Source organism: Pongo abelii, chromosome 12, assembly GCF_028885655.2.
Source record: "Pongo abelii isolate AG06213 chromosome 12, NHGRI_mPonAbe1-v2.0_pri, whole genome shotgun sequence".
Lineage (NCBI taxonomy): Eukaryota > Metazoa > Chordata > Mammalia > Primates > Hominidae > Pongo > Pongo abelii.
The window spans coordinates 30,407,597-30,423,099 of NC_071997.2; the positions used below are offsets into that span (position 1 = coordinate 30,407,597).

At 43.5% G+C, this 15,503-nt stretch overlaps 1 protein-coding gene across 4 annotated transcripts in view; it reads right to left on the reverse strand.

Annotated features, from left to right (window-relative positions):
- Window positions 1–15,503, reverse strand: part of TBC1D8 (TBC1 domain family member 8) — a 142,700-nt gene that overhangs the window by 73,611 nt on the left and 53,586 nt on the right. For 2 of the 4 annotated variants that reach the window (XM_024242239.3, XM_063713527.1), the window contains exon 2: window positions 7,605–7,715. In XM_024242239.3, coding sequence (XP_024098007.2) covers window positions 7,605–7,715 — 111 coding nt within the window. Of the gene's footprint in view, window positions 1–7,559; window positions 7,716–15,503 lie in introns of all 4 variants that reach the window. The other 2 variants (XM_024242238.3, XM_054547824.2) reach the window with 1 other exon arrangement.

Sequence of the window (15,503 nt, forward strand, 5' to 3'; positions counted from 1 at the left end):
GCTGACTGTAATGAGCGGTCACCAAAGGACCAACACTGCTCGAGCCCACTAACACAAGGTGCCCGAGTAGGCAAATTCCTAGAGGCAGAACGTGGATCCCATCTGGGTTGCCTGGGACTTGGGGAAAGGAGAGTGAGGAGTGAGTGTTTAACAGGTAGAGTTTCAGTTTGGGAAGATGAAAAAAGTTCTGGAGATGGATGGTGGTGATGGTTGCACCATACTGTGAATGTACTTCATGCCACCAACCTGTACACTTAAAAATGGTTAAGATGGTCAATTTTATGTTATATATATTTTACAACAATACAAGCATTTGTTTTTTAAAGAAATTAAGAAACATCCCTGTTTTTCAAGTTCTTCCGTTGCATGGTGGTGGTGAGCAGGTCCATGCCTTGCCTGGAATATCCCCGGCCTGGCTCGGCAGAAAGTGCCCAAGGAGTCTCATCTGTAACTGTGTGCCTTACCTTCACTCTCTTTATATATGGACGTCTTAACTGCTGAGACTCCTCTCCTTCTCTCCCATACTTCCCCACTTATTCACCCACTCATGGTTTACTGAGCATTGATGACACGTCAAGCTCTGTCCTAGGCATCAGAAGGTCACAAGTATGACTCTCAGAGAACTTTTACTTCCATGAAGTAAAAGGCAGACAAAAATCAAGTCAAAGGAGAGTTGGTGACAAGTGAGTGCTGGAATGGAGGACGCAGGTGACAGGGAGTCAGGGGAGGTGACATCTCAGCTCTCACCCAAATCACACCGCCCACAACCTCACAAACAACTCACAACCACTCTCTCCTAGGATGTCTCTACCCACTGAAGCCAGTAATCTTTATAAAGCCTTGGGATTCTCTGGTCCATGTTAAGTTAAAAATAATAGCAATTCATTTCTCCTTCCAACCACAGTCAGCCATAGATATCTTCTGCCAAATAATAATGTAGTTCACCCATGAAGTTATCTACCTATCTCTACTTAGAAAAAAAGGATAAAAACTTATCCTCAAAGGCCCTCCTATGTCTCCCCATCCTGCTGTGCAAGCAGCCAAACTCAAGTGAAGATATAAATCATTTGTGCAGGCCACTCTTCCTGTTCCCACCTTGTCCTGGGGCCACCCAGGCCCTTCCTACACTTCTTGTTTGGGCTTTATCTGAGACTTGAAGCCCTGGGCAGGGGCCTTTGCTCAATGCTCAAGACACTATAAAATATTAACTACGGTGAGTCAATAACACAGTGCAAGATGCCCAAGGCACTCCCAGAAGAGGCCTAAGGTTCTAAATTGATACCCCGGGTCCATGACAGAAATACACTCAACAATTCTCTCTTCCTTAACCCAAGAAAAGTGCACTGAAAGAACAAATTCTTACTCAAGGGATGTTCTGTGGGCAAGAAGGCAGCAGAAAGTGATGCATCTACAGAACTGGCCCGGGTCAGGCCTGAGGCAGAAATTGCGCCCAGTGGGAACTAAAGGAAGCTGATCTCAGCTCAACAGAAAGAGGGTCTAGGAGTTAACCTGCTCAGGACTCCTGCACTGCTGGAAGGGGAGGACCCAGGGAAGCTGGCACAAACGTCATGGCAGGCAATTTGGCAATAAACATAAAATGCATTAGGAACACACATCCCACCGGGTGCAGTGGCTCATGCCTGTAATCCCAGCACTTTGGGAGGCAAAGGTGGGAGGATCACCTGAGGTCAGAGGTTCAAGGCCAGCCTGGCCAAAATGGTGAAAACCCGTCTCCACTAAAAATCAAAAAATTTGCCAGGCACAGTGGTGCGTGCACGTGTAATCCCAGCTATTCAGGAGGCTGAGGCAGGAGAACTGCTTGAACCCAGGAGGTGGAGGTTGCAGTAAGCCGAGATCGCATGACCGCACCCTAGCCTGGGCAACAAAGTGAGACTCTGTCTCAAAAAAAAGAAACACACATCCCTTCCATGCAGCCATTCCTCAGGATGTGCTCTGCAAGGGTGCTTTTCTCTCAGGCCTCCCTAGCCCTCTGCCCACCTGCACCTGTTATTCATGTTACTATCCGCCTTCCCCCAGGTCCTGAAAAGCTAGGTGCAGGGAGACTGCCCCTCACACACTCAGCGCAGAATCCCTGACATCAAGCATGTGTCTGGTACATGGCAGGCAACAAACATTTCAAATAAATGGACTTTAGGGATTGTGAAGTGTCCTGAAAAGTTGACATGAATGGGTATTCACTATTTTTTTTTTTTTTTTTTTTTTTTTTTGAGACAGAGTCTCGCTCGGTCACCCAGGCTAGAGTGCAGTGGCTCGATCTCCGCTCACTGCAAGCTCCGCCTCCTGGGTTCACACCATTCTCCTGCCTCAGCCTCCCAAGTAGCTGGGACTACAGGCGCCCGCCACCAGGCCCAGCTAATTTTTTTGTATTTTTTTAGTAGAGACGGGGTTTCACCATGTTAGCCAGGATGCTCGCGATCTCCTGACCTCGTGATCTGCCCACCTCAGCCTCCCAAAGTGCTGGGATTACAGGTGTGAGCCACCGTGCCCAGCCAGGGTATTCACTATTAAACTATAACAGTTTAAACGCTTTTAAACTATTAAAAAATCAGGGCCAATTAAGTATCCAATAAAGGATTGGATGAGTAAATTGAGCTACAGCCACAGAGTTGAATGCTGTGTGGCCATTAAGAACGTGGTATGGCTGTGGTTACAAAGGGCATGGATTCAGGAACAGAGCAGAAATGTGGGCAACTCCCCACCCTGACAACTCCCCAGAAGCCAACCTAGGGGGGAGAAAAAAAATACTCATATCAAAAGCTCCAAATCTGCAAGAAATGTGAAAAAGAGGATCCTACTCTGTCACCCACATCTCGTCTAGCGAGATGCCAGTCCTCCTTGCCCTGTTCCCATAACACGAGTTAAAGTCACACTACGTTAGTGCCAATATAACATCTGGGATAACAATGCCCAAGCATGAGCAGGACAAGGAGAAACAGCACTGCAAACAAGCAAACACTCGACTGCAAAAGAAAATGAATGGATGAGAACACAAGGTTCCAAAGAAGAGATGCTGTGCTAGAAGAGAATGGAACACTCAAGGAAGAAAAGAAAATTCTCACGAATGCTTCATGCTCCCAAACAACTGAAGAACATGGGTTCAATAAAACAAGCGCTCACAGATGAACTAATGGATAACAGATTAAAAGGATGTTGGAAACCTAACAAAATGAAATGAGGGTCAAAACAACTTGACAACAGGCCAGGCGCGGTGGCTCACGCCTGTAATCCCAGCACTTTGGGAGGCTGAGGCGAGTGGATCATGAAGTCAGGAGATCGAGACCATCCTGGCTAACAGGGTGAAACCTTGTCTCTACTAAAAATACAAAAAAATTAGCTGGGCGTGGTGGCGGGTGCCTGTAGTCCCAGCTACTTGGGAGGCTGAGGCAGGAGAATGGCATGAACCTGGGAGGCAGAGGTTTCAGTGAGCTGAGATTGTACCACTGCACTCTAGCCTGTGCAACAGAGCGAGACCCTGTCTCAAAAAAAAAAAAAAAAAACTTGACAACAAAATTAGTAGATAAGTTAAAAGCAGCAAGGTATAGAATATACTGCTGCAAACCAAATTATTAACTCAAAAGAGTTATGAGCTGAATGGAGAACATAGATGAAAAAGATAACAAAAAACAGAAATGAAAAGCAGATAACAGCTATCCAACATAAAGTATCCTTGAAGTGGAAAAGTTAAATGAAATGTAAAATGCATCAAAAAATATAATACATACACAGAATGATGCAAGAAAATTTCCTAAAGTGATTAAAGAAACCAATCTGCACACTGCAACAGTGTACCATGTTCCAAAAAATGTAACACACTATGCTCACAGTAGTTACAGATGCTAATCAAGTTACTAAACTTCAATGATAAAGACAGAGTTGTGTGCACAAAAAAACTCATTATATGCAAAGAAAAAAAAAACAATCGGTACTGCCTGAGATTTCTCCTATTGGCCTATCAAATACAGGAAGGCCCTAGAACAACAGCCACCAACCTCTAGACAGGGATGTCCAATCTTTTGGCTTCCCTAGGCCACACTGGAAGAAGAAGAGTTATTTTGGGCCACACATAAATACACTAACATTAACAATAGCGGATAAGCTTAAAAAAAAAAAAAAATCACAAAAAAATTTCTTTTTTTCTTTTTTCTTGACATGGAGTCTGACTCTGTCGTCCAGGCTGGAGTGTAATGGCATGATCTCAGCTCACTATAACCTCCCTCCTGGGCTCAAGCGATTCTCCTGCCTCAGCTTCCTGAGTAGCTGAGATTACAGGCGCCCACAACCACTCCTGGCTAATTTCTGTACTTTTAGTAGAGACGGGGTTTCCCCATGTTGGCCAAGTTGGTCTTGAACTCCTGACCTCAGGTGATCCGCCCACCTCAGCCTCCCAAGGTGCTGGGATTACAGGAGTGAGCCACCATGCCCGGCTGAATTTCATCATGTTTTAAGAAAGTTTACTAATTTGTATTGGGCTGCATTCAAAGCCCTCCTAGGCTGCATGCAACCAGCAGGCCGCAGGTTGGACAAGCTTGCTCTAGAGCATAGCCTCAAACTATCACCCAGCCAAGGTGTCACTCAAGTCCGGAAACAAGGGCAAACACTGGCAAATGGGAAAAACATTCAGAAAATAGGACACTGACATTATTGAGGGAAGAAAACAAGGAGTCCAGCCAAATAAGAGAGAAAATATTCTGGACTGGGGCCGGATGCAGTGGCTCACACCTGTAATCTCAGCACTCTGGGAGGCCAAGGCAGGCAGATCACCTGAGGTCAGGAGTTTGAGACCAGCCTGACCAATAGGTTAAAAAAAAACCCTGTCTCTACTAAAAATACAAAATATTTGCCGAGCGTGGTGACGCATGCTTGTAATCCCAGCTACTTGGGAAGCTGAGGCAGGAGAATCACTTGAACCCAGGAGGTGGAGGTTGCAGTGAGCTGAGATTACAGCATTGCACTCCAGCCTGGGCAACAAAAGCAAGACTCTGCCTCAAAAAAAAAAAAAAAATTCCAGATTGGGAAATCTATACCTGAGTAAAAGCATTAAATCAATGTATAAGTGAGAACTGAGCTAAACAATAAAGTAAGGTTACATGACAGAATGGAAAGTACAATGTAAAACTAATAATAAAACTTTTTTAAATGAGAGATTGGGAAAGCAGGGAGGAGAATAAGAATGCTGGCACCCTTGACTCAGAGGGTGGGGAGCCAGTGAACACTATCAGACTTCAAACATTGTTTTTCAAAAGCCACAATTCTAACCTTTTAATGCTTTCAAAAATCTCTTCCCTTAACCTTACTTGAACCTTTTAGAAAATAATCTCTTTTGTACTAAAGAAACATTTATTTGAAGTTTAACATTTCTTTGGTTTCATTTCAGTTTATTTCCTTTTATTGAAATCAACTTACATACAAGTTGCATTTTTATAAAAGTCCTTCTGTCCATCTTCTCAACTATCCCTGTGTGTCTAATTGTCTTAGAAAGTTATCTGGGCTGATGCTCACCTCATGAAACTAGAGGTTACCTTGGGTGGCTGGGATTTGGGGAGATAGATACCTTCTTTGTATTTTTCAGTTAGCTGATTTATTTGACACACACTCTCTCTCTTTTTTTTTTTCTTTTGAGACAGAGTCTCACTCTGTCGCCCAGGCTGGAGTGCAGTGGCATAATCTCGGCTCACTACAACCTCCTCCTCACTGCAATTCTCCTGCCTCAGCCTCCTGAGTAGCTGGGATTATAGGCACCCGCCAACATGCCCGGCTAATTTTTGTATTTTTAGTAGAGATGGGGTTTCACCATCTTGGCCAGGCTGGTCTTGAACTCCTGACCTCATGATCCACCCGCCTGGGCCTCCCAAAGTGTTGGGATTACAGGCGTGAGCCACCACACCCAGTCTCTCTTTTTTAAGAAATGGGCTCTCCCTCTATCACCCAGGCTGGAGGGCAGTGGCACCATCATAGCTCACTGCAGCCTCGAACTCGGGTTCAAGTGATCCTCAGCCATCCTAGTAATTGAGACTACAGGTACACACCACCATGCCCAGCTAATTTTTAAATTTTTTGCAGAGATGCATGTCTCACTTTGTCACCCAGGCTGGCCTTGAACTCCTGGCTTCCAGTGATCCTCCCTCCTCAGCCTCCCAAAGTGCTGTGATTACAGGCATGAGCCACCATTCCCAGCCTGATCGATTTCTTTCTACTGAGCATGCATCATCTTTATCATTTTATGCAAATACAGAATGATCTGTCTTAATTATAAAACAAAACAAACTGAAAAAAAAAAAAAAAAACATGCCAAGATGTTAACAGTGATTAGTATTGGATCCATGGGATATGAATGTGAATTCACTTCACATTTTCTTGTATTTTCGAGGGAAAAGAATTCCAATGTTGGCCAGGCATGGTGGCTCACGCCTGTAATCCCAGCAACTCTGGAAGGCCAAGGCAGGCTGATCACTGAAGGCCAGGAGTTCAAGACCACCACCCTGGCCCACATAGTGAGACTCCATCTCAATAAAATAAAATTTAATTTAATTTTTTTTAATTTAAACGTAGAACATGTAGAGGTGGTTTTGAAAGTTTAAGTTAACTAATAAGGTGCTATGATGCTATGAGAAGACAGAAAACTAAAAAACCACCATGTATATATGCAGAAAGAAGATTAGCTGTGGATAAAGGGTTGCAGGTGATTATTTTTTCCTTCTTTCTTATCCACTTTTTCATTTCTGGAAGATGAGCATTTATTACTTGTGTTTAAAAAAAAAAAAGATGTTTTGGTTTTGTTTTTTAATAAAAGGGTCTTCTCAAGAAGTGATGACTCCTGGCCCAAGAGGAACCTGAGTAGTTAGACAGAGCACCAGGTAATGCCTGTGATAGGAACAGAAACCCCAGAGGGAGAAAATGAGCAGGTGGTTTCCACCTTCTCTCAGCGCCCAGCTGTCCAGTGACTCATTCTCTCAGTGCAAAGGTGGAACAAGAGGTCAAGACTGCCCTAGGTCAGAAACAGCTCTCAGAATCTGCCCACACCATCACAATAGGAGAAGACTGCCCTGAGTCAGACACAGCCCTCAGAATCTGCCCACACCATTATGTGTATGCATCCAGGAGCACATTTGTTAAGTCAGAAACAAGATTAAGAAAAAAATGGCTCGATTCGTTATTAACAATATACGAGCACCATGAAACACACCAATCGAAAGCCTGGCATGCCCAAGCTATGCTGCCCAAGATTACAGCCTTTATGTGCTTTCGATGGTTTAAAAAAAAAAAAAAAAAAAAAGATGGGAGGGGAAAGCAAGGGTTGAGAGGGAGGGGCGGAAAGGAGAGGGGAGGAGAAGAAGGGGAGAGGAAGGAAGAGGAGGGCAGGGGACAGGAGGGAAGGAGAGGGAAGGGGAAGGAAGGGGAGTGGAGGGGAGGGGAGTTAAGTTCCTGAAAGCAGATGAGGGAGTTATCCAAAGGGGTTACCTTCAAGCTTCACCAACATGCAGATACTCAGCATGCTTACACCTTAAGGTTTGGAACATTCCAACTGGAACAAAACTCACCAGTGGCTATGGCCCAGTAAACGTCTGATCCATTCAGTAACTCACCACATGCTATGGGAGAATAAACCTGGGAGCCGGGAACTTGAAGCAGAATTCGAAATGGAGCAACCCGTGCATTGGAATCCAACACTGCATCCAGAGCGCCGACCAGGCGACCTTCAAAAGAAAAGAGAAGAAAGTGCACCTGTGAGCACGGGGCTGGCCAGCTCCTCATGCGTGTGAGGCATGTGGTCGCTGTCTGGACTCCATGCTGGGGTGGCAGAGACAGTTTCACATCCAGTTCTTCGACTCACCTCACAAAGCCTGAGCTCCATGGAGCCAAGGGCTCTGTCTGCATCTGCAGCAGGACCTGCCCCGACAGGCACTCAGTACTCATTTGCTGAATCAATGAAGAGGTGAACGAAGGGCCCTGAACCAGTCACCCAGCCTAGCTAAGGCGCTAAGTCCTAGTACATAAATAAGCAGGGGCTCTGGACTCAAGACTGCCTGATGCAAACCCTGGCTCCACCACTTTCCATCTGTGGGGCCTTAGGCAAATCACTTAACTTGTCTGTGCCCTGGATTCCTTGTTGGTGAAATAAAATAAGCACAGTCTACCTACTTCATAGGGTAATTGGGATAATTACATGAGTTAAAGTATCCAAGATTCAAAGTGCTTAAACTATTGCAAGCCCATAAAAAGTACTCTATGTCACCCATTATTATTATTTTATCATCATTATCCTCCTCTCCAATATGGTAGAATAATCCCTGCCTGCTCCAGGGTACTGTGAGATGTAAATAAGAAAACCGGCCGGGAGGGGTGGCTCATGCCTGTAATCCTAGCACTTTGGGAGGCCAAGGCGGGAGGATCACTTGAGGTCAGGAGTTCGAGACACCAGCCTGGCCAACATGGTGAAACCCCATCTCTACTAAAATTACAAAAAATTAGCTGGGCGTGGTGGCAGGCACCTGTGAGGCCGAGGCAAGAGAATCGTTTGATCCCAGGAGGTGGAGGTTGCAACAAGCTGAGATTGCACCATTGCACTCCAGCCTGGGCAACAAGAGCGAAACTCCATCTCAGAAAAAGAAAAAGAAAAGAAAAGAAAACCTATCAAAGTCTTTTACAGACCATAAAGCACAAAATGGGAGCGCAGGGTTTGCATTTTCCTGTAATGAGTGGCATCAGAAATCAATGGCAGGTAAAACAACAACAACAACAACAAAACAAACAAAAAAGGCATCCCAAGCTGGGTATGGTAGCTCATGCCTGTAATCCCAGCACTTTGAGAGTCTGAGGCAGATGATCGCTTCAGCCTAGGAGTTTGAGACCAGGCTGGGCAATACAGTGAGATCTCATCTCTACAGAAAATTAAAAGAATTAGCTGGGCATGGTGGCGAGTGCCTGTATTCCCAGCTACTCAGGAGGCTGAGGCGGGAGGATGGCTTCAGTTTAGGAGTTCGAGGCTGCAGTGAGCAGTGATGATGCCACTGTGCCCTACCCTGAAAGACAGAGCAGAACCTCAGTTTCAAAAAAAAAAAAAAAGGCATCTTGATCCTTGATTGCCTGGGAATCTAGATGGCTAAGATGGCTGAGAAGATTAGGTCTTCAATTTACTTCACACATTACCCTTAACTAATAGGCCCTGAATAAGGGCCACAGCTGCCTGAGCAATTACTATGTCTATTTTTATACAGTTTAACATTACCTCAAGTGTAAAGAAAAACTGAATCACTGGGGGCAAGTTACTTACATAACAACCCGTCATATATTTAGTACAAACACGGTATCCTCCTATATAACCACAATACAACCATCAAATTCAGAACATTAATATTGATATGGCCCTGCCATCTAATCATAAGACCCACTCAAATGTTGCCAAATGTCCCAATAATGCCCTTTTGCTGCAATGGATCCAGTTCAGAATCACATTCAGTTGTGAAGTCTCTTTGGACTACGTGGGTCTGGAGAAGTCTTTCACTGACTTTCATGACCTTGACACTTTTGAAGCTTTATAGGCCAGTTTTTCTTGTAGCATGTCCCAAAGTCAGGGTTTGTCTGAGGCCTGGTCATGATTAGATTCAGGTTATATATTTTTGGCAAGAATCACAGAAGTGATGCTGTGTTCTTTTCACCACATCCTATCAGGTGGCAGATGACCTCTACTTGTCCCATTCTTGGTAATGTTCGCTTTCATCACTTGACTCAAATTGGGGGCTGCCAGCCTCCCGCACTATAAAATTATTCCTTTTTACTTTGTAATTAACGAGTATTCTGTGGAGAAGTATTCTGAAGCCATGCAAATTTCCTGCTCCTCACCAAATATTTCATTATTCTCTTACTTATATCAGTATGGCCTCATGTTTTCCTCCTTTTTTCAATGGGTTATAATCTATTACTATCATATATTTTGATGCTCTGATTGTCCCAGGTTTGGCCAGTGGGAACCCCTTCAAGCAGGCTTTTGTGTCCTTCGGATGTGTCCCCATCGTTCTTCATATTTCCCGGGACAACAAAATATTCCAACTTCATCTTGTACTTTCACTACTCTGGCCCTGGAATCAGACACCATTTCGCCAAGAAACTCTGGTTTCTTTAGTGACTAATGGTATTTAAAAGCCAGTACGGGGAAGCCAGGTGTGCTCATTGCTAATGGGGTGCCTCCAGGTCCCCTCAGTGTACAGAGCCAGGAAATATACGTCTGTACGTGTATACGTGTGTACAGCTGACCCTTGAACAACACGAGTTTGAACTGCATGAGTCCACTAATATGTGGAGTGTCTTCTGCCTCTGCCACCCCAAGACAGCAAGGCCAACCCCTCCTCCTCTTCAGACTACTCAACATGAAGATGATGATGAGGATGAAGACCTTTATGATGATCCCTTCCACTTAATGAATAGTAAATATATTTTCTCTTCATTATAATTTTCTTAACCTTTTCTCTACTTTCTTTACTGTAAGAACACAGTATATAATACACATAGCACACAAAAATGTGTTAACCAACTGTTTTATCAGTAAGGCTTCTAGTTAACAGTAAGTTATTAGTAGTTAAATTTTTAGGGATCAAAAGTTGTATGTGAGGACTTTTGACTGCACGGGGGTTGGCAACCCTAGCCCCAGCACTGTTCCAAGGCCAACTGTATACGCATTTACATACTTACATACACACACACATATATACGTATTTGTTGACACATTTACATCTATTTGCATTTTCATATATATCTACATAGAGAAAAAAGAGTTCACACCAACACCTCCAACTGCAATCCAATACCACAGAGTTCTGATTTCTTTCCATATTTGTAACTCCTTTTCCAACACCAAGTAAACTGGCTTCCATTATTCTCAAAAAAAAAAAAAATTTAGCCAGGTGTGGTGGTACACGCCTGTAATCCTAGCTACTCAGGAGGCTGAGGCAGGAGAATCACTTGAACCCAGGTGGCAGAGGTTGCAGTGAGCCAAGATCACGCCACTGCACTTCAGCCTGGGCAACAGAGCAAGACTCCATCTCAGGAAAAAAAAGAAACAGAGGGTCACTCTATCGCCCAGGCTGGAGTGCGGTGGCACAATTCCGGTTCACTGCAACCTCCGCCTCCCAGGTTCAAGCGATCCTCCTGCCTCAGCATCCCGAGTAGCTGAGATTACAGGCACCTGCCACCACGCCTGGCTAATTTTTGTATTTTAGTACACTATGTTAGCCACGCTGGTCTTGAACTCTTGACTTCAGGCAATTCACCTATGTGGCCTCCCAAAGTGCTGGGATTACAGGCGTGAGCCACCACGCCTGGGTGATTCTCAAAATACTTACCTGATCAGTCCTCCTGTTGCTACCAATATCCCCTCCCCAGCAGAGGCCCCCTTCACGCCATCCAGGCTATAACACACCCCACCCCTACAATCTCCTTAATCTGCCCACTCAATAACCCTCAGAAAAGAAGGAAGAGCACTGGGCTTTTCTAGCAAATACTCCTTAGGCTGCTCAGAATTCCTGCCCCCTTCCTAGTTTGCTCCTAAGTTCCAGATAACAAAGGAGGCCGGAAACCTCTCTACTGGATAAAGGGGCTGCCCCTTTAATACAGAATCTTAGCCATACCTCAGGAGAGCTCAGTGATTAGGAACATCAGGTTGGGGACAGGGTTAAAGCTGCAGTTGCAGGGGATTGATAAAACAACCTTTGCCTGTCAAGGACTGGGACAGTAGGTGGTGATAAGGAAGCTGATGAAGATTAGAAAGTGGCTAAAGACCCCCAATCATCCCACACCCCCACATGCTTGGCACTTTCAACTACATTAAGAGATCTGCTGTAGAACCCACATCTAGTTTGATAAAAAGAAAAACCGGAGGGACTTTGGACAACATCAAATGAAAGCAGCAGGGAGGGTGTGCAGCCACAATACGGAAGTAGTGACTTTTTAACTAGAAAGAGTGGAAATTTTTCTCCACAAGACTCAGGTGCTTTTGCAAAGGTCAGGACATTTTATGTCAAGACCAATCCAGCCCCTTCAACTGGTGGGAAAGTGGACAGAGCAGCCATCAGAAAGCCACACGGGTGCTTCCGGTTTCATCTCCAACATGCAAAGAGCTTGGAAGTTATCACTCCCATATGTACAACAAGGACAAGGTGAACAAATTGAAAAGCCACGACTTTTCTTAGACTAATCAGAGAACAAAGGGCATAGGTTAAACCATAATCTCAAAATGCAGACAGAGATGGAAGAATACAGAGACAGCCAAGATGGGCTTCCCTGGAGCAGTTTATAGCTTCTGCTGGAGGCATAAATCGTGGGAATATTTAAATGGTGATTTTTGGCAACTTGCTGGAGGCTGAGTTGTAAGAAGACTAAGAAACTCCTGAAAGCCACAGTCTCTAGGGTACCCCACAACTTTCATAGGTTTTAACACCAGGAACCCCACCAGGTTCTCACCGTGAAGAGCCAGGGAAGATCCTCTTTGGCCCTCTCAGGGCAAAGGGAAAAGTAATCATTGTTCAATATCCTCAGGCCGTTCTCCATTAATAAAGGCCAACTCACCAGAGAAGTACTTTCTAGAGCCTTTTCCACCCTCCCTGGCCCATGCAAAAAGGGCATTTCTCATTAACTAGAGAAAGTCTTCTCTAGTCAGTAAGCAAGCTAACTCCATCTAGCTTTCTTGTCTCATTAGGGGTGTAAGGGTAGGAGGAACAGAAATCACTTGTGAAGGTCACACCCAGGGACACAAGCCCAGCCCATGGAAGACTGAGATTTATGCTATGATTATAGAACTCTTCCCCTCCCCCATACCTGACCACCACACCAACAGGCTCCAGTATAACGACAGTAATGACAGCTGGAAGTATGGCAAGACTCAGACTCTATTTGAGAAAGGGTTCTTTTTTTGTTGTTTTAAATTTTTTTATGTCTTAGTTTTTTGTAGAAATGGGGATCTCTCTCTGTTGCCCAGGCTGGTCTCGAACTCCTAGGCTCAGACAATTCTCCCACCTTGACGTCTCGTAGTGCTGAGATCACAGGCGTGAGCCACAGTGCTCAGCCAAGGAGTTCTTAAAGAAGCCCAAAGACAAATGCAGAGACCATAACAAGGACACCTGAGGAATCTGAACGCTCTGTCACCTACAACTACAGTGAAGATGAAACACAGCCCAAGTCTGAGCCAGAATAACACAAAACTCATACTTCAGGACTATTTTCTCAGTTCCTATTACCCAAAATATTACATCTGGCTTTTGAAAAAAAAAAAAAAAAAACCTATAATGCACGCTAAAACAAAGTCTGAAGAGGTAAAGTAAGCATCAGAATGAAACTCATATGACACAACCTTGGAATTATCAGACAGAATTTAAAATAACTGCAATAAATAAGGGCTGTAATGAAGAAGGTAAACAATATGCAAGAACAGATGGGTAAACAGAGAGATGGAAACTCTGAGGAATAATTAATAAGAAATCCTAAACGTGAAAAGAAAATCAAGGAAAAATGAAGACTGCCTTTGATGGGCTCATCAGTAGCCTGGACATAGTCAAGGAAAAAAATCAGTGGGCTAGAAGATAAGTCAATAGAAACTTCCCAAACTGAAGAGCAAAGTGAGAGAGGGGGGAGAGAGAGAGAGAGAGAGAGAGCACAAGAGATAGAACATCCAGCAACTGTGGAACAATTCCAAAAAGTATAAGATGTATGTAACTGGAATAATAGGAGAAGACATAGTAATCATTTGAAGTGATAATGGCCAGGGATTTTCCAAAATTAATGACAGACACCAAACAACAGATCCAAAAAGAACAGAGAACACTAAGCAAAATAAATGTAAAAAAAATTGGTAAATCATATTCAAATTGCAGAAATGAAAGATGAAGAGAATATTCTAAAAGAAGCCATAGGGGGGAAAAACAGCTTGAGGAACAAAGATAAGAATTACTGCAGACTTCTCATTTTAAAAAGCATGCAAACAAAAGAGTGGGGTGAAATATTTCAAATGTTTAAAGGAAAAAAAAACCTAGAATTCTATATCCAGTGAAATTATCCTTCAAAATTGAAGAAATAACGGCTTCCTTAAACAAAAACTGAGAAAATAATTTCCAGCAGACCTAATTAGCAAAAAATGTTAAATGAAATTATTCAGACAGAAAGAAAATGACATAGGTCAGCAATCGAAATTTATATGAAGAAAGGAAATGTGTCTGAGAATAAAGGTAAAATAAAATATTTTATTTTTCTTATTCTCCATAGATCAAAAAGATAATCGTCTAAAGTAATAATAGAATGTACTGGGTGATTGCAGCACATGGATAAGTGACATGAATAATAGTAAAGTCATAAAAATGGCAGAGAAGACTTGGAAATACTCTGTTATTTAAAAAAAAAAAAAAATACATCTGCATTTAGACTGGGCCCAGTGGCACAAACCTGTAATCCCAGCACTTTGGGAATATCACTTCAGGCCAAGAATTTGAAACCAGCCTGGGCAACAAAGTGAAATCCCATCTCACTTTTCACATTTTTCACAAAAAATGTAAAAATTAGCCAGGCATAATTGCATGCACCTGTAGTCCCAGCTACTTAAAAGGTTGAGGTGAGAAGATTGCATTAGCCCAAGAGTTCGAGGCCGCAGTGAGCTATGCTTGATCACACTGCTGTATTCCAGCCTGGATGACACAGTGAGACCTTGTCTCAAAAAAATAAATAGAGCCTGCATTCAATGTGAAACAGTATAGTATTGTTTGAAGGTTGATGTAGATTAATTTAGAATTTATATTGTAAACCTTAAGACAACTACTACAAATTTTTTTAAGGAAGTATCGTTGACATGCTAAAGATAGCAAATAGAATCATTTACTTAATTAAATCAATTAGAACCAGAGAAGGCAGAAAAAGAGAGGTTTTAAAAAAAATAAAGAACAAAGCGATTAATAAAAAAGAGATGGTGGCTCACATCTGTAATCCCAACACTTTGGGAGGCTGAAGCGGGCGGATTACCTGAGGTCAGGAGTTCAAGACCAGCTTGACCAACATGGTGAAACCTCGTTTCTACTAAAAATACAAAATTAGCCAGGTGTGGTGGCGGGGGCTACTCAGGAGGCCGAGGCAGGAGAATCGCTTGAAACCATGGGGTGGATGTTGCAGTGAGCTGAGATCATGCCATTGCTTTCCAGCCTGGGCAATAAGAGCGAAACTGCGTCTCAAAAAAAAAAAAAAGAGAGACTTAGACTGCCAAACAATAGTGGGAGATTATAACACCCTACTGTCAGTATTAGATCAACAAGACAGAAAATTAACAAGGATATTCAGGACTTGAACTCAGGTCTGAACCAAGCGGACCTAGTAGACATCTACCCCAAATCAACAGTGTATACATTCTTCTCAGTGCCACATGGCACTTATTCTAAAACTGACCACATAATTGGAAGTAAAACACTCCCCAGCAAATACAAAAGAACTAAAATCATAACAAACAGTCTCTCAGG